The 27,268-nt window shown below is 34.0% G+C and overlaps 4 protein-coding genes across 7 annotated transcripts; 2 read left to right on the forward strand and 2 right to left on the reverse strand.

Moving 5' to 3' along the window:
* Nucleotides 1–142: 142 nt before the first annotated feature.
* On the reverse strand, nucleotides 143–1,457 carry LOC18051056 (LOB domain-containing protein 25). Of its 4 annotated transcripts, none has more exons than XM_024191527.1 (3): nucleotides 1,249–1,457; nucleotides 800–881; nucleotides 143–630 (listed from the first exon to the last, which is right to left on the reverse strand). In XM_024191527.1, the coding sequence occupies exon 3, from the start codon at nucleotides 614–616 to the stop codon at nucleotides 143–145; it is 474 nt and encodes a 157-aa protein (XP_024047295.1). In that variant the 5' UTR covers nucleotides 617–630; nucleotides 800–881; nucleotides 1,249–1,457. The 4 variants fall into 4 exon arrangements, with proteins under 4 accessions (XP_024047295.1, XP_024047294.1, XP_024047297.1 ...); XM_024191526.1 differs by lacking the exon at nucleotides 1,249–1,457 and adding an exon at nucleotides 1,187–1,242; XM_024191529.1 differs by lacking the exon at nucleotides 800–881.
* Nucleotides 1,458–7,657: 6,200 nt separating this feature from the next.
* LOC18051057 (denticleless protein homolog) lies at nucleotides 7,658–11,541 on the reverse strand. Its single transcript, XM_006446514.2, has 16 exons — nucleotides 11,433–11,541; nucleotides 11,233–11,345; nucleotides 10,985–11,093; nucleotides 10,818–10,882; nucleotides 10,668–10,706; nucleotides 10,312–10,408; nucleotides 10,131–10,227; nucleotides 9,934–9,997; nucleotides 9,787–9,863; nucleotides 9,607–9,688; nucleotides 9,214–9,293; nucleotides 8,874–8,958; nucleotides 8,718–8,786; nucleotides 8,555–8,622; nucleotides 8,414–8,462; nucleotides 7,658–8,310 (listed from the first exon to the last, which is right to left on the reverse strand). Exons 1-16 carry the CDS (start codon nucleotides 11,497–11,499, stop codon nucleotides 7,933–7,935), a joined length of 1,539 nt encoding a protein of 512 aa, XP_006446577.1. The 5' UTR covers nucleotides 11,500–11,541; the 3' UTR covers nucleotides 7,658–7,932.
* A 278-nt stretch (nucleotides 11,542–11,819) lies between these two features.
* Nucleotides 11,820–17,205, forward strand: LOC18051058 (mitogen-activated protein kinase kinase 3). Its single transcript, XM_006446515.2, has 10 exons — nucleotides 11,820–11,896; nucleotides 12,465–12,575; nucleotides 12,653–12,907; nucleotides 13,481–13,699; nucleotides 13,820–13,957; nucleotides 14,125–14,292; nucleotides 14,395–14,508; nucleotides 15,300–15,407; nucleotides 16,367–16,458; nucleotides 16,672–17,205. Exons 2-10 carry the CDS (start codon nucleotides 12,474–12,476, stop codon nucleotides 17,030–17,032), a joined length of 1,557 nt encoding a protein of 518 aa, XP_006446578.1. The 5' UTR covers nucleotides 11,820–11,896; nucleotides 12,465–12,473; the 3' UTR covers nucleotides 17,033–17,205.
* Nucleotides 17,206–19,131: 1,926 nt separating this feature from the next.
* Nucleotides 19,132–25,322, forward strand: LOC18051059 (pescadillo homolog). Its single transcript, XM_006446516.2, has 13 exons — nucleotides 19,132–19,269; nucleotides 19,389–19,474; nucleotides 19,916–20,164; nucleotides 20,289–20,414; nucleotides 20,579–20,663; nucleotides 20,763–20,876; nucleotides 21,358–21,451; nucleotides 21,648–21,886; nucleotides 23,453–23,560; nucleotides 23,642–23,763; nucleotides 23,981–24,200; nucleotides 24,332–24,547; nucleotides 25,059–25,322. Exons 1-13 carry the CDS (start codon nucleotides 19,246–19,248, stop codon nucleotides 25,146–25,148), a joined length of 1,773 nt encoding a protein of 590 aa, XP_006446579.1. The 5' UTR covers nucleotides 19,132–19,245; the 3' UTR covers nucleotides 25,149–25,322.
* Nucleotides 25,323–27,268: the final 1,946 nt, after the last annotated feature.

Below are 27,268 nucleotides of genomic sequence, written 5' to 3' on the forward strand. Positions count from 1 at the left end.
ACATTCTTTCATAAAATTAGAATATGGACATAATATAATACAATGACAAGTAAAACACAGTCCATTATGAATCTCGAAGAGAAACCCTAAAAGGGTTTTTTTGTCATATTTTATAAAATACAATGACAAATCAATTAAGGTCTTACATGCTGCTGCTTTCTCCTCCCTCATGGCTACCATCATTATTATTATTCCATTGAGATGGGAAATAAAACCCTGAATTTTGTTCATTAGTGTCACTTCTTGCTCCAAACTGAGGTGGCATTTCATTGCAAGCATAACGGATCAAATCAGCATTTGTGGCATCTAACTCTCTTTGCAGCCTCATGACTTGTCTTTGAAGGACAGAAATGGCTCCAACACAGCCATACACTGGATCTTTAAGCCGTGCCTCGGCTTCATAAGCTAGAGAGTTCACTGCATCTTCCCTCTGATGAGGCAGAACTTCGTTTAAGAGTTTGCTTACATTGCTTGCACCAAATATTTTGTGAACATTCACAAACTTTTGAGGCTCTTCAGGTGGAAAATATGGAGCAAAAACACAATCAGGCATGCATTTTCTCCTTAAGCACTTGCAGGCGGCACATGGAGCATTTGAGTAGCTTGAAGAAGCCATCAACCTTTAGTTCTCTGCAGCAAGTAATAAAGAAAACAATGTGTCTATAGCTTAATTAATAATAATTACTCCTTTTATATAATTAATTAATTATTTTATTTTTTGGTTAATATTTTCAAATACAATGAAATTGGAAATTTCTTAAAAACACTAGCTGCCATATTTTTTTTCTTTTCAACCTACTTTTACTTTTTTGGCCTGCAAACTAAAGCTGTATTTGTTGAATTTTCAAACCGTACTTGATCTTGAATTTTCAGGCAAAACCCTACATATAGTCAAAACAAACGGTGTAAAATATATAATAAATTAAAAATTTAAGGGAAATTATAAATAATTCTCTAACGGTACTCCTATATTTATGTATGTACATCGATTTCCTGTGCTTGGATTCTCTTGAATTTAAAGCTCAAGTTGCCATCAAACATGTCGCTACAGGATTAACATATACAGATCTTTCGTTTTGAAGTTTGAACATTTGGACTTATAAGACTTATATCAGGCACAATCTTATAGAAAAAACTTGAAGAAATGAAAAGAAAAGGCTTTGAGGCAGTTGGTACTGTGACTTACCTTTTTGACAACTAGCTGTAGCTAGATGTTTCTCTGAACCAAAAAGGAAAAGGAAAATATACCTTCTATTCCCTTTTGTATAGGGCTCTATATCGAGCTGATAGATCTGTTAATCCTTGATTGTTCCAAGGAAAAAAGAGTATTACGCAGCTGCAGCTTTGTTTAAATGATGAAATATTAGGATTTTAGTTATTATTTATAGGACATATGTGAGAGTCCAATTGGGGTAAACCCTAGCTAGATGCAGCAGGGCACCTGCAAAATACAGTGACAAAATATAAGTGGAGATGAGTGAAGGAAAAAAAGGAGGCAAAGAGCATTTAATGAGAAGAAATGAAAAGCAAAAGACAAGTGTAATTAATGGGGCTACAAGAAAGTAAGATGGCGACTCATGACTGTGACGCCCTACTTATAATAATGATAATTAAAAATTTTAGTTAACTCGAATTCATCATCTTCGTCCAAATTACATGAGTATAAAATTACATATTTTCTTAAAAGGTTACAGTACGTATAGTTTAAATTCATTTTTAACTTTTTAAAATTCAAATTCAGGAAATATTTATAAAAAAGCTACTTAAAAATTACTTCATGAAATCGAATCTCTTGAGACTAAGTTTAAAGTTGAAAACTACTCAAGTCTATTGATGAGGCTAAGTGTACAAATACGTGCTTTGCATAGCCATATTTTTTTTTTCCTTTACGTCAACCCTTTTGTCTTGGAGCTTAAAAAGAAAACAGTAAAAAAAAAAAAAAAAAACTCTTGCCTTTTGATACGACAGTATCGAGTAGCGAAATCCGAAGGAGATATTAGGCTGCACCATATACACACACATGTTTAAATGTGTGTGTGTCTTCTCACGTTCAGATCTTTAAATGTAAATTTCATACAGATTTGTTACTATATTTTTATTAAATAAAAAGATATGATATCACATGAGGTAATAATGAATCTGCATCAAATCCGCTTATAGTCATCTAAACCTAAGAAGCTAAGAGATATATATATATATATATTTTAAAAAAGATTTATCAAAATGAAAGAATTTCCTTACACATAACTGATGAAGAGTGAGAAATTGAAAAAATCCTATTTAAATTGAAATTTTTAATTAATTTTAATTTGGTTATCTATTTATAGTTTTATTGTTTACATGTTGCTTATTTGAGCAGTATTCTTAATTTAAATATGACTCGTATTAAAGTGAGTTTTCTATCAAAATTAAAATAAGTTATAGTTAATATAAATAAATGTCTTTTGTAACCTTTACGAATAGGCCTTAGTTATTTATTATTGATTATTTTTTAGAATAAACTTTTGGTTTGAGTTCTATTATTATTATTTCTTCGTATTATGTGGAATTAACAAATTTTAACACCCTAGATTCGCAAGTATTCTTGGAATCAATATCGATTTAGTTTATTTCTTTTATTCTAGTATACTCAATCAACGAAGTAGTGAAAAATATTTGTATCTATCCATCACCCTATATCTTTTATCCTTCCACTCATCAGTTTCATTACACAACGTTCTTTTGTAAAACCATACTATATCAAAAACTGACGAAAATTCAAGTTCTTTTTATTTTTATATTTTCCTTTTGTGTTAAAACAAACTAGGTGCAGGCATGATCTCTCAAGACAAAAAGGTCTTTGCTCGATCTACATGATTCTTTTCCATGCCATTGTGTATAAATAAAACTATTGTAAGGTATTTTCAAGAACTTGATCAAGTGGTTTTAAGTAGTCTTTTTTTTGTCCTTTTTTATTTTTTAAGCTACCCAAATTTGGGTCTTGGGAAGGTAAGAGTTTAAAGAATAAATTTAGGTTCGCCCAAAAGAAAAAAAAAAAGCAATTGTAATGTTTGAATAAATGATGCAGTGAAATTAATACAATATTTCTAGATATTACACATGCATATATGCGTAACAACAATTATATTGGCGAAAATTAAGGTCCATAATACAATTGTATTTCTTTCAAATCCCAATTTTTTTTTTCTAAATTCTTAATTAAACTACTAAGTTTTTTTGTTACACTTGCATAACCTGGAACTTCCGTGCAAGTTCATAATTTATCATAAATTTAGGGTAAAAAATAATAAGGGAGGGTAACCGAGGACTTTTGAGCTTTCAATAGAGAATGTTGGGCTTGGATCTATCACTAGTGGCATAAATGTGCATTATTAGTTAATAAATAAAAAAGAAAAAGAAAGAAACTTTATGATTTATTTAATAAATTATCTGTCTTATTACTTATTATTTATTACAGAATGACCTTTTATTTTTTAAGAAAATAACCTTAAAAGTATCTTGTATTAATTATAATTTGGCCGCAAGCAGTTGTTTTCTCGATAAAATGATTATTTTCAAAGCACTGGCGAAGGTGAAAGCCTGGAGACGTCATGAGCTTTGAGTTTTCCTAGCTAAGCACAGTACTCATTTTGGACGAAGAAATCACGAAACAAAAATCGTGAGGATGAAAGACGCGTTTATGAAGCCGGAAGCGTGCAGACAATGTACATTTGGTTCTTGGGGCCGGGGCTGTTGGAGTTGCACTGTATGATCACTCTCTTCTGAAAAATGGTAAAAGACTTTCTCGTGGTGTATACGAACCCTTGGACTGATACGTGTAAAGGACACACACTCACACGCACACACAGTGAGCATATGGGCATGCATGTTCCTGTTTCTCTCTCTGTGATTAAGGTATATTATTGATTTCAACTATATATCAACACGAATGTATCTGAAACCATTACTATTATCATCCATTATTGAAGCATTTATGACGAAATATGCACAGTAGCCAAAATGGGTTAATAATTTCAATTGTAGTTGCGGACAAAGTAAGCTAAAACATATATATGAAATGAAGGGACAGGCATATATAACGTGTGGCTGGGTTTCTCTTTTTTTTCACTTATGGGTAAGCTGTTTCTTATCTTGTACTGCTTGTCCCAAGCTGACAAATTTAGTGACAACTTTCATTTCATGCACTCAATAATTGACAGATTACTTTGAAGATCTGAAAGTGAAATTTGATTCCAAGATGCTGATGTGATAACAATCTCATGGTAGCAGAAACTTTGATGCATGATGGTAAGAATTTTCAACAATGAGATGCCAACAAATTAAGTCTGTTCATTTTTACGTTTCAAGTGTGTCGGGAAACTGGCATCAGTGTAAGCTCGTGTGTGCCTGAGGATATTTGAATATATAATTACGATACGAGCAAAATTAGTTTACTGCAATGTGAAACCACGTAAGTTATAATTGGGACCAAAATATGTATATGCTTACGTGACTTATAAGAAGATATAGAATTTTTACAAAATGTGTATTGATTAAGGCTTATTTGCTATTATAGTTGGATGGTTGTAGCTTAAAAAATAATAATTTGGTATTATAGTTGGATGGCTGTAACTTAAAAAATTATAATATTGTAATGTTTGGTAAGCATTAGTTTATAGTTTTGTAAATATAAATCGATTTTATATCACACTTGTGCGATGAAAAACATATAATATATATCTTCACCATTTTTGTAAAAATTATTATTTGAAAGTCATTTTTATCACATACTATCAATTTTTATTTTATAATTATAGTTTTTTTTCGATAACACTTCAATGTCAAATAGGGTTTGAGATTCATGATTACTAGATTTTGCTGCTAGCAATAGAAATATGTACAAATAATCATTTTCGGAGGGATATTCCAATAATAATAATAATTGAGATTTTCTTTCTTTTAAAAATTATAATTAATTTGGCATTAAATAAAAAAATTATTGACAAGGAAAATAAATCACGTTAGCTGAGAATATTTACTGAGTTATATATATAAGATTGAATAAATCTTCAATTTATGAACTAATTAATTGACTTTTAACTATGAGTTAGCTCCATGCATTTCTAAGTATCATGACCATATTCATATATAAGTGCCCTGTGCTACCTTACCGCTTGATAACATCCATGAAAAATTTAACCTAACTTTTTTATGTATGAGTTAAGCTAACTTCTATAACCTTCTATAGCCTTCTATAAATGATTCAATGAATTACACCTATTATACATACATACATACATAACGAATAGGAATATACTTTTGATGTTGAGTGTTGACTCTTAAACTACATTTGGGTTACTGGTTATAAATTATTTGCTAGATTAGGTGACTAGAACTAGTTAACCAAATAGGCTTATTTCTAGAGCTTGCTCCACCTTCAACTCTTATCACTCGCAACCACCACCAAAAAGATACATAGCAAATATCAAAATTATAATTTATAGACATTTTAGTTGACATAATTGAAGTCATGTGTCGGCGTACACAACAATATTGAATAGTTGAAGTGATGTTAAGTTGCTTTAGATGATCTTCATAATCTGTATGGTACATGAATCTACTTTTTCGTAGTATGATATATAAAAATTGTATGGACCCGTGCATGCCTATAAACATGCCATGACTTTCATTATCTTAATTTCAAGTTATAAAATAACTAGCTAGGTATAGACAAATATTTTTTTATTACTTCTAATCATTACCCAATATCATCATCAAGAAAGAAATTGGGAGAGTAATGAGGATTTCTTATACCCCACAAACTATATCAATCATAATTTGATCAAAATCTACCTAAATTAAATGTATGATGGGGTTGATAATACTTTGATCAAATCTATATATATGGAAATGTCTATCTTATTTAACAAATATATCAATGATGGCATGATTATATTTTGATTATAATCTATAGAAAAGTGCGTAGTGTATATAAAATACATGTAGGCAGACTTAGAATTAAACAATATTAAAATATATTGTGCATCCGAAGGGGTCAGATCGAGTTGGGGTCATGGAGAAAAGTTGAAGAGATAAGAGGAATAAGTTGAAGTCAATGAAGCGTGGCTCTAATGATTGGAGATCCCCTATAATTCAATGGTTTGTTAAAGATGAAGATCATATATTTATTTGGTGATCAATTGAATGGAATTATGCTTATTTTTAATCAAAATACCACCACCCTTCCATTTCGCGTGTATATTCAGTAGCCTTTATGCCCTAACGGAGAAAACAATAAATTAATGCATACAAAGGATATGTGTATTGTTGTGAGCACAGTTTGATTGAGGCACTTCATTTGATCACTCTTTAGCATAGACTTGTTCTCATAGACTTGTTCACAAGCTTTGAGCAAAGCTTTGATTAATCAAGTTAGTGAACATAAAATACTAACAAAAATCAACTTCAATTATTTAGTTTATAGCATAGTTAGACCAGTTCACATAGTAAAAAAAAAAAGGAAAAAATTGCCTATGTAGGGTAATTAAGAGGGGTCAAACGGTGAGGTGAATATCATTTTACTATAATAAAACCTCGTTGTATATATATCACTTGAAACATATATACAGCCACAAACTCTTGTACAAACTTATTTTGTACAAACTGATGTGGCATGATAAGATTGGTTGAATTAAATATCACTTGGCCCACATGATTTGTTTTTATTAATATATATTTTCATTCAACCAATGAATTAATGCCACGTCAGTTTGTACAAAATAAGTTTGTACAAAAGTTTGTGGCCGTATCATTACTCTTAAGCTAATCACAATCAAAATTACGAAACTCCCAAATCCTAGAAATCCTAAAAAATCACCAAGATCAAAACAACAATTTTTTTTTTGAAATAACAAATCAAAAAAATAAAACTTACCCTTATACATAATTCCTTTGGTGGCTCACTATATCACCAGTCAAATATAAACTGTGTCGAGAATGAAATATCATTAGGAAGCCATAAATCCAACGGTTGGATTGTTGGAAAGTGGTGTAGAAAACAGAGAGGTCTCCCTTTATGCCTCAGCAGAAGAAACAATAAAATATACAAAAGATAAATGTATTGTCGTGGAGGGTATTATTAAAAATTGAAAAAGATTATTATTGATGGAACTCTCATGTAACATATGGTGATATCGGTTGCAAATATCCCAATGTGCTATTTTCCGTCCATGCTCGTCATCATTCATCAACATGCTTGCTTTCCATACCTTGGCTTGTCGTTTGCTATAATGGATTGAATGTACATTTGACTTACATGTATCTAATGGACTTATTTGTGATGTTATCCATACTGATGAAATGAAAGTTATTTCGTAATAAAAAAATAATAATAAGGCTGCTTTGCGTGTTTATGTTTTGACTATGCATTGTGCTGCGCATAGAGTACTCTTCAAAGCATTTGATTAGCTAGTAAATCAGTAACTATTAATCTTTCTTTTATTTCCTTTAAATCCTCTTAATTAGGAAATGCAGACATGGTTTAACCCATTTAGGGTTTAATCCACCGTAAATCCGCCAATCTTTATGGGCACCACTCCTGCCAACCAAAACTTTGCATCACCTCTCAACACTTTTGAAGATATTATAATAGCATCACATCAAAAAATTATGTGCGCCCACATCACTTAGTCTACAAAAAATTGATAACTTTTGGTATTGGGTTGTATCCTGCTTTACATTTCTATCTGCAGAATCAAAAGCAATAGTATGTTGCGGTACTGTCGAGTTTATTATCAAACTGTAATTTCGTAAAGGAGGCAAAGGGTAAAAAGCTTACTCTGAATAGTCCGAAGGGGACTGAGACCTTCCAGAGCACAAGGCCTAACAAATGATATTTTGTACAACAATATTCTTCATATAGTGTAATTAAACCATTCTCCAGGGGATCATATTTTACGGAGTAACTAGAAAGTAATCACGGATGGTTCTTCGTTTCACTGAGGAAGGAGGGTTCAACACAGAAGAGGGACTATTCAGGGAAGCTTCAGGGGTTTTTTCAAATGCTTCTTTTGTATCAAAAGATGGAATTTTTTTCTTCTGGGCCTCGGGAGTTCTAATGATAGGCATATTTTTAGGATCGGAAGAGTTAATTTGGTTTAGCACATCGTCTGAATTATATGAACGATCAGAACCCTTTGCTAACCATCCTGGTTCTCCGTTCATAAAAAGTTTTCTGCATTCTGTACTTGGAATTGCCATTACTCTCCTTCGGACGGAAGATGGAGATCTCATGCTCGAGCAACGACTGTTTTCAAGGCTCCATAATCGAACCTAACAAATAAAAATTTGCAGAAATTGAGATGTTTTATAAATACACACGAGTTAAAAATGTATTTGGGCTGCATTTATTGGATTTGTAAGCTGTTGATCTTACTGTGTAATCATCTGAAGAAGTTACAATCTTCCCAGCCTCATTTGGACACCTACAGAACGAAAAGAAAGATGATCAACATATCTGTAAAAAAGAACATGGATAGTGAATAATGTCACTCAATAAACAGATGAAATAAAATACCAATTTACTGCTGTAACTTCCCCATCATGGCTTTTCAACTTGATAGGATCTGCTTGAGGTTTATTCACCTGGTTTGACATTGCATATTCAAATTACAAATTGAAGAAGGCAAAACTTAAAAGATGAAAAAAAAAAGAACTCATATTTTCAGTAGAAACTCTACCTGCCATACATAAGCATTTCCATCACTAGAGCCACTGAGTATATGACTTGCATTAGGACAAATTTCCGACTTCAATGGCAAAAGTATAGTCAGATAATGGTAAAAAACGAATCTTATACAATAGAGCAATCAGGATTAGTCCTAGACGAGACATACCTTTACATAGAATGATTCTATTCGACATCCAGAAAAATGTTGTATTGGGCCTTTATCAAGCTGAAGTACATTGTACAGGTATATTCTGAAAGCATGAAAACAACATATGAGTTAAAATTTTCAACATTTCAGTACTTTTTTCTTCTACTGAAATTTCAGTGAATGCAAATTGTTTATACAAGGCAGGATTGTGAAACAGGCACCACATACCATGCACTACAAAGTAGCATTTCAGTGGGTTGTGCATTAAAACTAAATTACAATATTGAGTATGTTTTACTAAATATAAAAGTTAATAAAGCTTTAAGGGAAAAAAATACTCATCACAACAGCAACATACCTATGGTCCATGCATGAAGCTGTAAGAAACACCCCATTAGAATCCTGAGACAGGCTAGAAATACCATGTAATCTTGTTTCCTGAAATCAGAAAAAGCCGAATGATAACTAGAATTGCTTTACTAATAAATGTAATTAAATCTTTAAATTCATGATCTTCTAGTTCCAGAATAAGCCTGCTATTTACATCCACATCTGCTATTTTAGTGTTCCCATAACTAATTAGAAGGATCAAACACTCGATTAAAGTTGGAGTAAACATGCTGGATTGGACAGCAATGCTCAATTGCTCCATAAAGATTAAGTTTTAGTCATCTAATTTGAGAATATGCAACTTTATTCCAAACAATAACAAGTAATGTTTCAGCATTCTATTATGCAAGGGCCGACTAACCTTTGCGGATGATGACTCTGCATGAGGGCAAGCCTGAGTAATTTGAGCCTTAAGATTCCTGGTATCCCAGAACTTTACAATGCTGAAATGAAAACAATGTCAAGAGAAAAGCAATTTTAACATTAACTCTTCAGGAATTCAAAACCGATTTTGGGGAGAGTTGCAACATCTTATAGATACCTGTTCACTGCACTAGCGGTAGCAATGGACACTTCATCTTTCAGATAAAGAACTGATGTAATGCTCATGGAAGCAGCCTGAAAGAACTGATTTATTAGCAAAGAGTAGAATAAATTAGATTAAGAATTATTTGAGCAGAAAACAAACCTTCCTGCGGCTAACTCTTTTTGATTGAGACAAAAGATGAGCTCCTTTGACTACAGCAGATGAGCTGGACAAGGAAACAATAAGATTGTTCAACTGAGTGCAAGTTATTACCAACCATTTAATTCATGTATAAAATGGTTTGTTTAGATCATAAACATCATATGCTTGTTTAGGAAAGCAGAGATGCAACAACTTACAATACAAAAGATTCTGCACAATTACTTTTGGGACTGGACTTGCATCTCAAGTCCCATATAGCAAAGGACCCATCTCTTGAACCAGAAACAAGAATATCTGTTGAACAATTACATTTATAATTAAAGAAATGGAAAGAACTTTAGTTAGATACCAGATGGTAAAAAGAATGAAAATATCTACCAGAATTTGTTGGATGAGAACACAATGATTTTATACTCCCTGTGTGCCCCATCAATGCTCCAGTACATTTCTTTTTCTCTGCATCCCATATCTTTATCTGCAAAATGAACAAATGGACAAAGGAAAGTGTAAGGAATGTACAGTCAACCTTCATCGTGTTGAACTAAAGGATTAAGTCTTGTTCATACTCATTGTTTCAGTTGCCAATTGAGAAAGCAGTTGCATCTTACAATTTAATCAATTGGTATTAATTCTAGCAACTTATTAAGTTTTATAGACCAAACTTAGATCAATGGAACCAGACCTGTAACTGAATTTAAGCTAGTTTGTTTAGCAAAGTTCATCCCCTTACTTACAGTTTGATCCCCTGAAGCTGTTAAAATGTTGGTATCCTCCTGCGAAAAGTTTGGCAAATTTCACGTCTCAGTCAAAACCTTGCACATGTTAGATTGATGCTAGGCAATAACAAAAAATTCAATATAATTTCATAGAACCAACGTAGTTACCTTGATCCAGCACAAATCAAAAATAGCATTTTGATGTGCAACCCAGTCACTTATTCTGGCTTTCTCTGCGAAAAATTCTATAAATTTCAGCATAATTGAAACTAAAAAGAATATCCATCCACAAAGAAAAACTCCGAAGCAGGCATTTCATAAACAAGAACTAAGACCTGCATTCTCCTGGTGACATGCAAAAGAAGGAAGCTTTCTACGTGAATCAAACAAGCTCACATAACCATCCTCGTCCGACACGGCAAATATATGGGAGTTTTTACTTGTCTGCAAAATTAGGGGTTTTTCCTCTCTCATTAAATCAGTGCATTTGTTTGCAGGCATCGATTCTTAATCTTAAGTAAAAAAAAACACAAAAAATAAAATACAAATTATGATAACAACAACAATGACAATAAACAAAAACCTTGCAAAATGAAACGGCCAATGGCGGCGTCTCCTCGCCATGGTGTTCGACGGCCACGGCTCCGATTTCCGTGAAATCCGTTACCACGTCACCAAAATACGGTCTTTTCCGAGCTGAAAAAAATATTAAATAATAAATTCAAAGAAAGATGTAATCAATCACACGTTAAATTAATTTATTCAATCCAGAGATGGGGAAACCTTTGAAACCGTTGAGCTCTCTTGATCTGACATTTAGGAAGAAAGATTCTGATTTTGGGGTCGCCATTGAAGATTCAGGGTTTAGGGAGAAAAATTGGAAAAATTTTGTTTTTCGCAGTATTAAAATGTTTTTGTTGCTTCCAATTTTGGCGCCCGGATATTGGCTTTGAGCGGGTAGGGCAACTCAAATTTCTTTTTGGCGGTAACTAATTCGCATGAAGGGTATATTTGTCTTTTGGAAAATTTGGAATTAAAAATGTTCACTTGTTGGATCATGTACCATATCGGCCCAATTCATGCTTACCGCTAAATAAGGGACTGATGGGCCGGCTTGATAGGTCCAGTAAAAGAACCGCTTGGTGAACCGGATTTGACCGGTTTGTATGTAAATGATAAGTTAACGAACTGAAGAAACTGTTTTCCTAACTTTTCGTTCAAAAAATCAACAGCGAAAAAGTTCACCTGTAAGTACTCATTTGAATTCATCAAATTCTTCGTTTGTAATCAATTCTTAGATTCAAATTATTTTACAGTTTGTAATTCATGCTTTTTGCTTTTGGTTTTGTTTGGTTTTGCTTCCTTGATCTGCATCTGGGTTTTGGTTCCCCCTAGTTTATCATTTCTGTAATGAATATTATTCAAATTAGATTTAGATTGATCGTACCTTACAATCAAAATTTTCTTGAGGAAATCAAAGATGGTTTGTTGAAGATTAGAGATTTTCTTGATTTAAATCCTTATAAAAACTTACTATTCAAATTCATAGACAGTAATAATAGTAAGAATAATCATAGATGCAGCTTAATATTGTTCAGCATAGGTTCATTTTGCAACATTTGTTATGCAAATGGTTACCAGTAACCATTTAATCTCGTAGGATGTAAAAGATAATACTAGTGAAAGCAGTAAAATGGAAATTTGGATCTCTTTGTTTGTGAAAGCACTATTTTGTTCTCAAATTCTAAGGGATATTGAATTTTTTCCGGTGAATTCAGAGAGAGAGATCAATAATAGTTATAATTCATATTGTAGTAAATTATCATGGCCGGGCTGGAGGAATTAAAAAAGAAGCTTGCACCATTGTTTGATGCTGAAAAAGGTTTTTCTGCTGGATCAACTCTTGACCCTTCGGATTCGTATATGGTGAGTTTCCCTTTTGAATGAAGGAGATGGGTATACAAGTTGAGTTTTTCACATGATATGCTATTGGTTATATGTAGCTGTCAGATGGTGGAACTGTTAATTTATTAAGTAGATCATATGGAGTGTACAACTTTAATGAGCTCGGATTGCAAAAATGCACATCTTGGCTTGCTGATGAATCGGATCACAGCGAAAAAACTTATCGATGTGCTTCTCATGAGATGAGGATTTTTGGAGCCATAGGTAGTGGAGCAAGCAGCGTTGTTCAGAGAGCTGTCCACATTCCTACTCATAGAATTATTGCCTTGAAGAAGATTAATATTTTTGAAAAGGTGTGCACGTTTTCTAACTTATTATATTCCTTTTTGTGTTTTGATGGGAGGATTTGGCTTTTCACTTTGTATATGCTATTACTTTTCAAATGGAAGCTAAATCATTGGCTTATATATATCATGTTATTCAGGAAAAGTTTGTATAGTATAGAATATAAATTACCATTAGTTAGGGATTTTCCTTTTTCTTTATTTTGAAAAAAAAGAAGTGGATAGTTCGAATCATCATTTAGTCCATTGAATCATATCTTTTGGTGCTCAGGCCATGATTTTTGCTTAAAGAGAAAGTATTTGTTGACTTTGTTTGTTAACATGATGATTGCCGGTCTGCTTCTGATCGTTCAGGAAGATTCGTCTTCTTCGGAAAGTTAAGAACCTTGAATTGTGTACTCATGACCTATATATACCTGGGATGATGAGTTGATTTGGGTGTTGTTGATGGGTGCAAACACCACACAGGGCCAACTTGATTTCATTGATTTGAAAAATGAGTTGCCTTGTAGACATAATGCATAATAAAATGTTTCATCTAGTTAGTAAATAAACTTCCACAAATATTCCAATTTTTTATAGGAGAAAAGAAATCAGCTTCTTACTGAGATAAGGACATTGTGCGAGGCTCCTTGTAACGAGGGTCTTGTGGAGTTCCATGGTGCATTTTATATGCCAGACTCGGGGCAAATAAGCATAGCTTTGGAGTACATGGATGGTGGATCTTTGGCGGATATCTTACGAATGCAAAAAAGTATACCAGAACCAATTCTTTCATCAATGTTTAAAAAGCTTCTACAGGTAAGGACATTCTTGTCTCTCTATTTTGTTTCATATATGATAGAAGCTTAAAAGTTTTCTCTTATTATGTTGCACATCTTCCTACTAAGTTCACATTGTTGGTTTATGTGATTCTTCAAGGGATTAAGTTACTTACATGGAGTCAGACATTTAGTTCATAGAGACATTAAGCCAGCAAATCTTCTTGTAAATCTCAAAGGGCGGCCGAAAATTACAGATTTTGGTATAAGTGCTGGCCTGGAGAATTCAATAGCAATGGTTAGTTATAGAAATTATTTGTGCTTTGATTTTTTATGGAATGTCTCTATTTGTAATGCATGATAAGTGGAATTATTGGTATCTACTTTCGAGTTATAATCTATGACATAATATCGCCTTTAATATGTTCGAATTGTTGCTAACTTGTCTCAAATGTCATATACTAGTGTGCTACTTTTGTCGGAACTGTTACATACATGTCACCTGAAAGAATTCGAAATGAGAGCTACTCTTATCCTGCTGATATTTGGAGCATTGGTCTTGCTCTTTTTGAGTGTGGCACAGGAGAATTTCCTTATGCAGCTAATGAAGGACCAGTCAATTTGATGTTGCAGGTGATTGTTTTCAATTTCTATGTTGTTTTAATGATAAGCAAAATAATATTTAACTGATTTACCATTTTTTTAATTTGTATTGCCGAATGGTTTTTACCGAAGATCTTGGAGGATCCATCACCATCACCATCAAGACAGAACTTTTCACCAGAATTTTGTTCATTTGTTGATGATTGCCTCAAGAAGGATGCAGAGGCTAGGCCCACAGCAGATCAGGTAAAAGACTGACGAGTTATCAACAACACAAATACAACTTAAAACCTTTTTGTGCCATTTTGAACCTTCCATGGATGTTGTAGTGTACAAGGCAAAAAGTTTCTTCATTGTCCATCTATTCATAATAGTTTTAGACTAAGTGGATTTGGGATTTAACCAACTTGTACGGTCATATCTCATGTGCAGTAGTATTGATGTATGTGTTCCAGTAGGTTGGCCAAGTGCGAACATTTGTAACATAATATCTCATCGATCTACATGAGATTTAATGCTGGAGAAATTGACAAGGAATTTTAGTAGGGTTTGACATTTTAATTTAATTCATTTTGTAAACTATGTGAATATCATTATGAATCAATTTTAGGGGAAAAAATATGAATCTTTATTAAAAAAAAATTATAAATAAATCTACTTATTTTTATGGACATTTGGTTCTAGTGTAAAATCTGAAATTGTCTTGGTCTTTGATCAATTTGGGCTCGGCCGCTTGAGTGTTAATTAAACATTGATCACCTGAAGTGTGGTAAATATTTTAGGTAAGTTAAAGCAAATATCTTTGATCTTTTAATTGTTGCTTAAAAATTTCTTTTATTTTATAGTTCATTTTCATCCTTTCATAATTCTATGTAGATTTCTGTATAAATATGGAAATATGCACTGAATTTGTCAAATTCTGATGACAGAAAGAATATAGTTGTTAATCTCTGTGTGTATTTTGTTGTTGATTGAAAGATCTTGAAACTTTGACATTTCGTACTTTATGTCCTTCAAGTGGTACTGTTTCACTGCAGCTTCTTTCACACCCATTTATTACAAAGTATGAGCATGCAAAAGTGGACTTAGCAGCTTTTGTCCGAAGTGTATTTGATCCAATGCAAAGGATGAAGGATTTGGCAGATGTGAGTACCTAGCATCATGCATATATGTGTGCATATATTATACCTGTAGCCCTATTATTACATCTTCTATAAGAGTACTTAAATGGGTAATTATAAGTAGCTTAATCATATCGAATGGACAAGACAAGAAGTCGAGTATAGTAAATGTCCATCAGTAGGAGCTTGCTTTGCTCTTAGTTCATATCTCCTGAGTGAGAAGCCAAAACTACTTGAAAGGCTTATTCAATAAAGATATTAGATCTGTCTGTTTTTAGTGAGGATTGGGATGATCAGGTCGGTTGAGGACATTAGCCCACCAGTAGAGTGTGTGCCATTATAGTACTCTTTGGGGAAAGGGTACAAGAATGGCACAAGGTGATTACGAGGACACTATATTTATATTTGAGTGATGATAGAGTTACAAAATCTTGTACAATCTCATGTGGCAAAAATTCATTGGTTAGATGAAAATGTTGGCAAATCATGTAGGTCAAGAGGTATTTAATCCAACTAATTGAATTATGCCACATCAGTTTTTAAAAGAGTTTGTCGCATCATTACTCTTATATTGAGTTCAGCTTATGTCCTGTTACATAAGCTGGTATGTAAAATCTCTCGTCATGTTACATAAGCTGGAATCACCCCTTTTGCTTGGACAAGGGTAAATATAAAATCACCTGGCGGTGATCTAAGTACTTGGGCCCAATTGTGAGCCATTTGTAGAAAATACTATATTACAATTTCTTGAGCATATTTGAAAACTGCTTCGTCTAGCATAAAGATGTATGATCTCATTGAATTTCATTTCTAGCATAAAAATGATGTATGATCGCATTGAATTTAAGCTTCTCCTGTACTGCTATTTTAAGTTGAATAATTCAGTGAAACACTTAAATTACTAAGAGCCTGAACCAACATTAGTAGTTGATGCTAGTCATTTATATATTCAATTACTAACATTTCTGTTTTTGAGTGATCAGATGCTTGCAATACACTATTACTTGCTATTTGATGGACCAGATGAACTTTGGCAACATTTAAAAATTTTATATAACGAAGGATCAACTTTGAGGTAATGTATACCATATTTGTTGTTCAATGATTTCATTAAATGTGATTCTTTACCTAAAGTCACTGACAAAACATCATAATAAACTCAAGGACAAAACATCATGACTTTTATCACCGGTAACTACTAAATTGAATAAGTATGGCGATTTTTTGATGCCTTGGTTTGAATAGATCATTATTTTTGCTGAGATAATTTTTTTTTTTCCTTTTCAAGATTCTCCGGGAAGCATTTTGTTGGTCCAAATGATATTTTTGCGACTTTGACAAATATTCGAAGGACATTAGCTGGAGATTGGCCTCCTGAAAAATTAATACATGTTGTGGAAAAACTTCATTGTCGTGCCCATGGTGAAGATGGAATTGCAATTCGTGCTTCGGGATCTTTTATGATCGGAAATCAATTCCTTATATGTGGAGATGGTGTACAAGTCGAAGGCTTGCCAAATTTTAAAGATCTTTCGATTGATGTTTCTAGTAAAAGAATGGGAACATTTCAAGAGCAATTTATCGTGGAACCAGGAAATCTCATTGGGCGTTACTTTATTGCTAAACAAGAACTTTATATTACCCAATAGAATGAATGATTAACAAAATTGCAATGATTTTTTTTTTCCCTTTTCAAGGCTAGTTTCTAACTTGCAGTTCTTTCTTGCAAGCAGTTTTGTGTATTGTTGGCACCTGTGAACATATTGGAGTTTAATGTTCCCAGTGCAAATGTTGTAAACTTGTATAAGAAAACATTTACACAAACATCGACTTCTGTATGCATGCATGTTATTTCACTTTATCTGCATGCCCGGATAGGAGAAGTCATGTACATATAAGGATCTTATTTGTGTTAATTAAATTAGATTTAGGGTTTATATGTTTATAAACAGTGGTGTTGGCTTTCTCCTTGGTTCTTCTTGTCTTGTATTATCTACTATGAGCCAGCAGAAGTGCTTGTTTGTTTACAAGAGCGTATGGAGAAGGAAATGCAGTTATCAGAAACATCTGGTTTGACAGATTTATGGAGCCAGGAAAGTTTGAAATTGCTAACGCTATCAGTGTATTAGATAATACAAGACAAGAATTATGGACAAGTTTCTACCAACTACATCCATTGTAGAGGACTCATGAATCTTTGGGACCGTATTTGTAAAAATCTTCAAGCCAGGTAATTTAAAAGAATTCCCTTCTCTGTTTGCTGGTCTGTTTGTTTGCTTGCTTGCAGGAAAGGCAGTGCAATGGATTTATCTAAGAAGATGTCAATGGATCTTCGCTTGCTCTATGGGGTTGCACATGAGGGTTCATGGTTTCGTCAATGGATATGAATTCTTCAGTAGAAGCTATGGGGTGGTGAAAGGAATCTATGAAGATGTGATTGAAATTCTCAGCTCATTGAAACTTGATAAGGCTATTCAAGATCTCTGTGGTAGGATCAGGGCAGAGAGATGAGGCAAATTGTCTGATTACTATAGACGAAAAAGTGAAAAGACAGACAGATTATAATATCTGCTCAAGTATATGTTAGAAAATGTTGCTTCTGATATAAGGAAAACTAATGTGGCTACGAGTGCTATTTCTGTGGTGAATGATGATGATGAAGCCAGTGATCCTTCGCCTTAAACCAGAATGACATTGCAGGGTGGTAGGTCTGTGTTGAAGGTAGTAGCCGGCAGTGCTACTTCATCGGCCATCTCGAGGCCTTCAACCAGAATGACACTGCATGCGGCGCGAATGATAAAGCTTCTGGTCAAAAGAAAACAATTGTAGCTAGTGCTACGTCAGCGGCCATCTCAACACCCTCAACTGGAATTTGAATTACTGGAAATGGGAAATTGGTGATGATACAGAGCCAGTGTCGAATGCTGGGATGACACCATGAGTGGCTTATGGTTCCATTGCATTCCATTCACCGGCAAGTTAAGAAAGCCGCAGAGTTGGCACTGGAAAAGAATTTAAATGCCTAAAATAAAAAAAAAAAAAATCGAAATGTTCAGCTTTGATATTCTCTACTTTCTCATTTTGTTCGTCATTTAATTTATATCCAAACGCTGAAACAAGTTCGAAGAACACCTTAAGAAAAAATAGTAATAAAATTTGTTTAAAGGAAAACACATACTTTGTCATTAAAATTCTACCCAACATTAATTTGCTCCTTCATAAAACCAAGAAGTATCACTTTTATGTGTAATACAATCAAATTAATTGAAATAAATAATTCAATTTAGGGTTTAAGAAAAGTACCTAAATCGTATTTTATTGTTTAAAATTATAATTTACTTGAGGAATATTTTAATAATAAAAAATATTTTTTAATAATGAATTTATTGAGTTGTTTAATGTATTCAAATAATTATACTCCTCATAAAAATATATTAAGTGAATTTTATGTTTCTTATTTAATTTATTTTTTCAAGATAGTTAAAATTTACAAATTTATGTTCTCATAAAGCATATGTATATAGTGTTCATGTTATCGAGGCACGTGGTAAATATCAATGAAGTATAATACTATAATTTTACAAGCCTCGTCAAAAGAAATGAGATACATTAATCACACCAAATTGGCCGAAATTACCAAACAAACCACATTAGGCAAATACAAATAAAAATCAAAGAAAAAGAAAAACAAATAGTTGGCAAAACAAAAGTAGCCACGTGTGACTCCTTTTATTTAACCCGGATCTGATATTAACGGGATCCATATAAACCCCAGACGGGTTTTAGCTAAAACCCTAGCGCGTTGTCAGCTTGGCCTCCATTTTCAGTCCTAACGTGACCTATACTAAGCTTCTCCGCAACCATGCCGAAGCACTATAGACCCGCCGTAAGTTGTCTAAAACGACGGAGTATTGTCTAAAACAATAATTTTTAAATGCTCAGTCTCTGGAATTTTCTATTGCGCTTCCGTTGATTTTCTTTCGAATTTTTTTTTAATGTTTATAGGGAAAGAAGAAAGAAGGAAACGCTGCTAAATATATCACCAGGTCACAAGCCTTAAAGCAACTTCAAGTCAATACAAAGCTTTTCAGGTCCGCACCTCTTACTTCACCTTTAGTATGTTTATATGTGAGCTTGCTGTATCTTTTTTATTATTATTATTATTATTATTATTGGAAATCAGAAAATCAACTTACTGAAGAAATATAATTAATGTTTGTTTACTTATGTAGACTTTGAGGATTTTAGCTAAATATTGATGGAAACAGAGCGGTTGCTGTATTAGTGTATTTAATTTTAATTTGTTCAAACACATAGTGTGAACATTTCTTAGGTAAATCATATGAGCAGGAACTTCCAAAAGGCATCAACCAGTTTTATTTTCTCTTATTTATTTATTATTTTTTTTTTTGCTGTGCTGAAAGCGTGAAATTAGAGCTTTGGTATTTGAGTTAATGGAATAGGCAATGTCAATTCTGACCTTGCTGAAGAAGATATGCTATGCTTATTGTTTTGTTGGCTTGAAATTTTAGGAAATTATGCATTTACAAAGGTGTATTTCCCCGGGAGCCCAAGAAGAAGTTTAGAGGAAATCACCAGACATATTATCACTTGAAGGATGTTTCATTCATACGACATGACCCAATACTTGAGGATCTGAGAGCAAAGAGTGCCTACAGAAAGAAGATAATTAAAGCCAAGGCAAAGAGGAATAAGGAACTCGCTGATATTCTGAAAAACCGCCAACCTGAAATTAAACTAGACAGACTTGTTCAGGAAAGGTTGGCTATTTTACTTGGGGTTGTTTTCCTTGTAAAAATTACAACTCTTAGATCACTGCCATTACAAGTCCCTGACCTCTTTATTTTATTTTATTTGTTTTATTTTTTGTGATTGTGATTGTAGATATCCACACTTTATTGATGCACTCAGAGATTTGGATGATCCTCTCACATTGGTGCACCTTTTTGCTGCATTACCTGCCAGTGACAGGCTGAAAATTGAAGTGAAGCGTGTCCATAATTGTAGAAAGTTAGTATCTCATATTTGTCATATTTAAGAGGAAATAGGGGTGTAGGAACCTGTAGAGCTTGTTTGGTGTTCAGAAAATCTGATATGTTTGATTAATGATTCTTTGTTTATGTTTAATATCTCATCGCCTTATATATTGACGCTAATATCTGTTGTTTGACTAGATTGAGTCATGAATGGCAAGCTTACATTTCTCGAACTCATAAGTTGCGAAAGGTTTTCATATCTGTAAAAGGGGTATATTACCAGGTATTACCACATCATGTTTACAATAGCCTTGCTTTGTAGCATTGAGGTACCTACCTTTGTTGTTTACACAAACATGCTTCTGTCCGTGCATGTATACAGGCTGAGGTTGAGGGTCAAAAGATTACATGGCTAACACCTCACGGGATGCAGCAAGTTTTGCCTGATGATGACGTAGTCTACGATGTCTTACTATCATTTTTGGAATTCTATGAGGTCATTCCTGCTAGATTTTGAGTGTCACTCTTTCTTATTGTCATTTTCTTTCAACACAAGGGTGCAAATGAGTATATCTATATATTTTTTTAAAAAAGGCTTTAAATGAATAAAGACTTTTCAAGTTTAGTTATATGCTCTTCATGGCTTGCTTCTGAATTTGGTGGGCACTCTGAACTTAGATGAATAGAAGGTTGATCATTTAGTAAAGTTGTAAGAGTTTTCTCTAGACAAGTATTGAAGGGTAAAAATGAGGAAGTACGAATGAATATCTATTATTATTTGAATGGTGATATCGGCACTTACTTTCTTGAGCTAAAATTTCTTAAATAGTTCATTTTGGATTTTCCCCCTTGATATTGTTGTTTTTTATTTGTCAAAGATCATCGAAACATTATCATTCACTGAATTTGGTCTTTAACTCCATATTTTATTTATTTACTTCAACTTTAACTTTTTAATGATTGTGGTTTGGGTACAGACTCTCCTTGCCTTTGTGAATTTTAAACTGTATCATTCGATCAATGTGAAGTATCCCCCCATTCTTGATCCTCAATTGGAAGCTTCAGCAGCAGGTATGCTTCTCCTCCTCCTCCTCCTTCTTCTTCTCTCTTTCTCTTCTCGGGTGGGGGAGGGGGTTACCTACACTTGTACCGAACTTTTAAATGGTTCATGCAATTTGTTTGTTTATTTTTTCCACAATCTTTGTGCTCCACATTTTTTGCCTTTCAGTGAAAGCCAATATAATTAAGGGTTTCCTGAATTCTGCAGAACTTTATGCACTTGCAAGATACTTTGATGCTAACTCTAGACCCTCTGAGAAAGTTGAGGCAACACAGGAAGAAGAATCTGACCTCAGACTAGCCCAACTTCAGCATCAACTTCCTTCCAATGAACCTGGTGCACTGATGCAACTCGTTAAAGATGCTGCTGATGAAAATGAAGAGGATGAAGATACAAAAGAGTGCAAGAATCTCTTCAAGAATATGAGATTCTTCTTGAGTCGTGAGGTGAGATTAATAGTTCACTGACCATTGCATCGTGGTGTGTCTTGCTTCATAATGCAGCAGTTATCATTTTTTTTTTTTTAGTTGGATTTTCTTTTGACGGTGTGGTTAATAAATATTGCATAAGGAAAAGAGAATAAAACGGTGAAAGAGAGAGCATACAGTCCTTTGAAGAGGATATCAAAACACAGCATAAAAAGAACTAAGGCTGGTTAACTGGATGAACTATTGATAAAGACGTGTCAGCCTCTGAGTCATTGTGTACTTGTTATTTGAAAATGATATAATACGTGGGAGATGGTTGCTAGTCTACTGGTCATATCTTGAGGGGTTTTTTAATTATAGAGTCTTGCATTTTCTGACACTTCCATTGAAGTTACTGTGATTTTTAAGTAAAATGCAACTACAGTTAGTTGTTTATTGATTCAAAAAACATGCAGAACAAAAATCTAATTTGAACCGACTTACCTATGAATGACTGTAGTAGGTAGTCGTTAACTTGTGTTAATGTTTCTTTTTATTTGCCACTGGTTCCTTCTTCAACTTTTCTACGCTCCGGCTATCAACTATTTGTTATTGCATGACATAGTTAAAAAAACAAAATGTTTGTGGCAAGTGAAGGCATTGCAAAATGTTGTTGTCTAATGACTGAGAGAAAAAGCTCTCTTTTCTGGAATATCTTTGCTAGGTACCGTAATGGGGTGATCATCAACCTTGCAATAAAGTTCCTGCTTTTTTTTGTTTGGATTTCTGGTTCCCTCTTCTACATTTGTTATTAAGAATGTGGAATCTTTGTTAGTGCATGACATAGTTTAAAAAAAAAATGTTTGTGGCAAGTGTAGCATGGCAAAATGTTGTTGTCTAATGACTGAGAAAAAAGTTCTCTTTTCTGGATTATCTTTGATAGGTACCATAATCGGGTGATCATGAACCTTGTGATAAAGTTCCTGCTCTTTTTTTTTTTTTTTAATTTCTGGTTCCCTCTTCTCCATTTGTTATTAAGAATGTGGAATGTTTGTTATTGCATGATGTAATAGGGGAAAATAAAATTGGTTGCGGGTGTATGTTCTTAATTGACTAGTTGGTATGTGCCATTATTGTGAAACACAATTAGTAACGTCTTACTTATGGTATTACACAGTTATTGAATTTGCTGACTCAGTACTTCATTGCTCTTTTTTTTGAGTTTTTTTAATAATTTGGAGCTGTGTAGATCTGCTCGTTTAACCTTTCTGTGGACGGCTTGTTCGCCATTTTTTACATTTTTATATTACCATCTATAAGAGTTTTCTGTAAAAGTTTTCAGTCATGGAAAACAGAAAAGAAAAAGAGAAGGAAATGGAGTGAGACAAAAAGTTTTAGACTATCAACTTTAGACACTTGCAGTCATGTTTGGCAGCCATTAAATATGAGACCACATTAATCTTACGGATTCGTATTTTGGAACTAGTTGACATTGAAGAGTTTATTCTTGTCACCTCTTCACCATTAGTAACATCATCTTTTTAAGTAATGTAAAAGTTTAGGCTTTACTGCGATATGGGATAACTAACCTTCCCCTATTTTCAGGTTCCAAGAGAGTCGATGCTTTTTGTTATTCCTGCTTTTGGTGGTACTGTTTCTTGGGAGGGAGAAGGAGCTCCTTTTAGTGAAACTGATCAGAGTATTACTCATCAGGTTGGCCATCAAATTCAAATTGTATATTTTTGAGACTTTTTGGGGGATAATACACTCATTGACTTCTTTTATTTGCTGCAGATTGTTGACAGGCCGACTCAGGGTCATGTATACCTGTCAAGAGAATATGTCCAACCCCAATGGGTTTATGATTGTGTAAATACAAGGATTATATTGCCAACAGATGCATATATGGTGGGAAGGTAATCTTTAAGATCGATTTTGAGATCTATTCCTCTCATTAAATTCACCACTCAACTATGATTTGTATATCCATTCATATTGTAGATATATGTTATTTTCTTGGAGGTCACTAGACTCATAGTTTCTTTACCTATCGCCACTACGATTGTTTCAATTCCTAGTTGATGTTCTTTGTTCTTTTTCATTAACGTTTGATCTTTGTTTCACTGTTGACAGTGTTCCTCCCCCACACCTATCACCTTTTGTTGATAATGAGGAAGAAGGTTATGTACCTGACTATGCAGAAACCATTAAAAGGTTGAAGTCTGCTGCCAAAAATGAAATCCTTCCAATGCCTGGTATGGGAAAAGAAGATCTGGATGATCCACAAAATTTGTTGGCTGAAGGTTATATCAGTCGAGCAGAAGCTATTGAAGCTGCTGAGAGAAAGCAGAAAGTGCGTGTACTGAGTATCATTTTAGTGTAGAATATTCTTTTCTCCACAAGACATTGCTGTCAATTGGTTTTCTCTACTTTTGGATTGAGATAACTGCATTGCTGATTTTATCAAATTCTAAATTGACACAGATGATGACTCTTGAGAAGCAGTATCATGATGAACTGAAGATGGAACTTGACGGCTTCAAGTATTCTTCATCTGTGTCAGATGCTACTAAGCAAAAATCTGGTGAGGATATGGAAACTGGGGAGGAGCCTCTCCCAGATGTGCAACAAATTTCTACAGAAGATATGTCAAAACTTCTGATGTCACGCAAAAAGAGGGGGCTTTATGAAGCTATGAAGGTAATTTTGCTGATTCCTTCCGGTTGCTTTCCTTCTCTATCTTGTTTTCCTACTTACAAGTAGAATATAGATTAGCAATCACCTAAAGTTGTATGTGTTTCAATGGTGTGAACTGGTGTTTTTATTATTACTTCCTAGACCTCTGTTTCGGTGGCCTTGGGTTACTTATTAAGTAAATAGCGTTTCTTTCCCTTTGTCACTTAATATTTTCTGAAGTATTCTACTTTCAGAATTCTGCTGCTTTTGCCCAGCTGCAGAGTTTTGGTAGTTGAACCAAAACATCGCATTTTATGTGAGGAGTATTGTCAGTTTTTCTATTCTCACGGTGCCTTAAGAATTTTAGTAGTATCTTGCATCAGCCGTATTTCTGTGGGAATGACTAGTGTGCTTTGTGTTTGTCAGTACTATTTGAGTATTTTCCCTCCCAAATTTTGTTTCCCACTACTTTAGAAAGTTTACAAATGTCAGTTTGTGATGTATTAATGCTTTCAAATTTTCAACTGTTTTTCAGAAAGGCCAAGAACGAAAGAAAGCTCATGTTGACCTCCTCAAGCAGCGGAAGAAAAAAATTGAAGCAGCTGAGAAATTTAAAAAGAATTGAGGCCTGGAACTGTGAAAGGCTTGAAGTTATTGTTATCATTTGCTTACCCCCTTTGTTGTAGTCTTCACTTATAAGGCTAGTTAATATATTTAGTTGGGCAATTAAAAGCAGGGCTGTAATTGGTTAAAATTTTGACTAAATATAGGAAGTTTATTTATTCTTACTCCCACCTTATCTTGGTTTCAGACATTTCTCTGATCATTCTTCATTGTACATTACACCCTCGTACAGCCTACAGGTAAGGTTTAGTGTTCCAGTATTAGTATAAAGTTTAGGCTGGTTGTTTCTCTTGCAGAAATAGTAGATCAAATGCGACCTTTAATGGAAAAACTGTTTCCCATAAGATTGTCCTAGTACTTGGACGGCAATATTACACTTCTGGACCTGGAATTTTTCTTCTATGATTGATCGATATAAACAGATCAAAGGTGAAACTTACACTGTCAGAACTCCTTTACGTATAAATCCACTGCTTGTGCCTCTCTGCGCAGCTTGGAGACCAAGGAAGAATATTTTAGCCTTTATATTGTTAGTCCATTGGTCCCCTGTAGCTTTCAGCTCAGAAGCATTGCCTCTGCACTTGCAGCAACTGTTCTAGATTTGCATCCATGAGTAATTGAAATATCTGGTTGAGTTGATAAGCTTGAGCCACATACTCATTAGTTCTAGAATTGCCCCTCCTTGCTAATGGGAAATCTCATAAACCCTGAGAAATCTTAAGAGGTGGTAACTGTAGAAGTTCCTGTGCAATACACTACAGTAGTTTGAAAGTCGATGTTTTTTTGGGTGGTGTGTGTTGGTTGGGGGAGGTTAATTAAAAGTGTTTTCTATAGTGTTTCAAGGATCCACCTATGTTGCAACTGTTGCAACATACCACACTTTTTGTCTTTATTCTATATTACCGTTGGATGTAAACTAAATGAATCTAACGGTTGAAATTAGAAAGTAGGTAAAGGTCTATGGCCCGTTATTGAAAGAAATCATAAAAAAAGTTATTAAATAAAGAAAGTGTACAAAAATATGTTAAATAAGGGTCCATGTATATACTGATTTTGACTTTGTTTTGGGAGGCCATCGTTGAAAAAATTTTCACACCCTAGAATTTGAGATCATCAAAATCTTTTCAACCCCCAGAAAATCCGATCATTGAATTGTTTTCCACCCCAGAATTTGTGATTAATTTCCCATAGAAATAGCTATCGTCAAGTTTCAGATGTAACTGATAGCATATTGCAGGAGACCTTTTCTAGTGAGTAACCATCTGTAAAAGGAGCCAAAGTTATCATCGACTCGAATACTGGCCATACTAAAGGTTACGGTTTTGTTAGATTTGGTGATGAAAATGAGAGGTCAAGGGCCATGATCGAAATGAATGGTGTGCATTGTTCAAGTAGGCCCCAAAAAGGCTTCTGGATATCAACAACAATATTCTTCACAAGCTCTTGTATTGGCTGGTGGACCTGCGTCAAATGGTGCTAGGGTCTAAGGATCTTATGGCGAGTCCAATAATGCGACTATATTTGTTGGGGCACTTGATTCTAATATCAGTGATAAGGATCTTAGAGAGTTTTTTTCTCATTTTGGTGAGATTCTCTCTGTTAAAATACATGTTGGTAAAGGATGTGGGTTTGTGCAATTTGCAAACAGAAAGGATGTTGAGGTTGCATTGCAGAAGTTACAAGGGACCGCTATAGGCAAGCAAACAGTCCGTCTTTCTTGGGGTCACAATCCTGGGAACAAACAGTGGAGAGGAGATCACATTAACCACTGGAATGGAGCACACTATGGAGGTCTGGGCTATAGTGGCAATGGATATGCTTTTCCACCAAATCGAGATCCAAACATGTATGCTGCAGGGTAGTACGACACCGTGTAATTTGAACTTGCTGAACTGGCTGAAATTTTACCCAATGAGATCTATGAACTAAAGTAGGATGGATTTTGCTGCTGAATATGTAACTAAATTTGTACTTTGCAGAATTTTGCAGCTAGAATATACTTAATAGCTTGGAGATGTGTGAGGCTTGTATTATTATTTTTCATTCTTGAGGAGTCTGTTTGAGAGGGATTGTTATGTTTGTGTTTCTGAACTAAACTCAAGAGGAGAATGCCAAGAACAG

The sequence above is a fragment of the Citrus clementina genome, unplaced genomic scaffold (genome assembly GCF_000493195.1).
Source record: "Citrus clementina cultivar Clemenules unplaced genomic scaffold, Citrus_clementina_v1.0 scaffold_2, whole genome shotgun sequence".
Taxonomy (NCBI): Eukaryota; Viridiplantae; Streptophyta; class Magnoliopsida; order Sapindales; family Rutaceae; genus Citrus; species Citrus x clementina.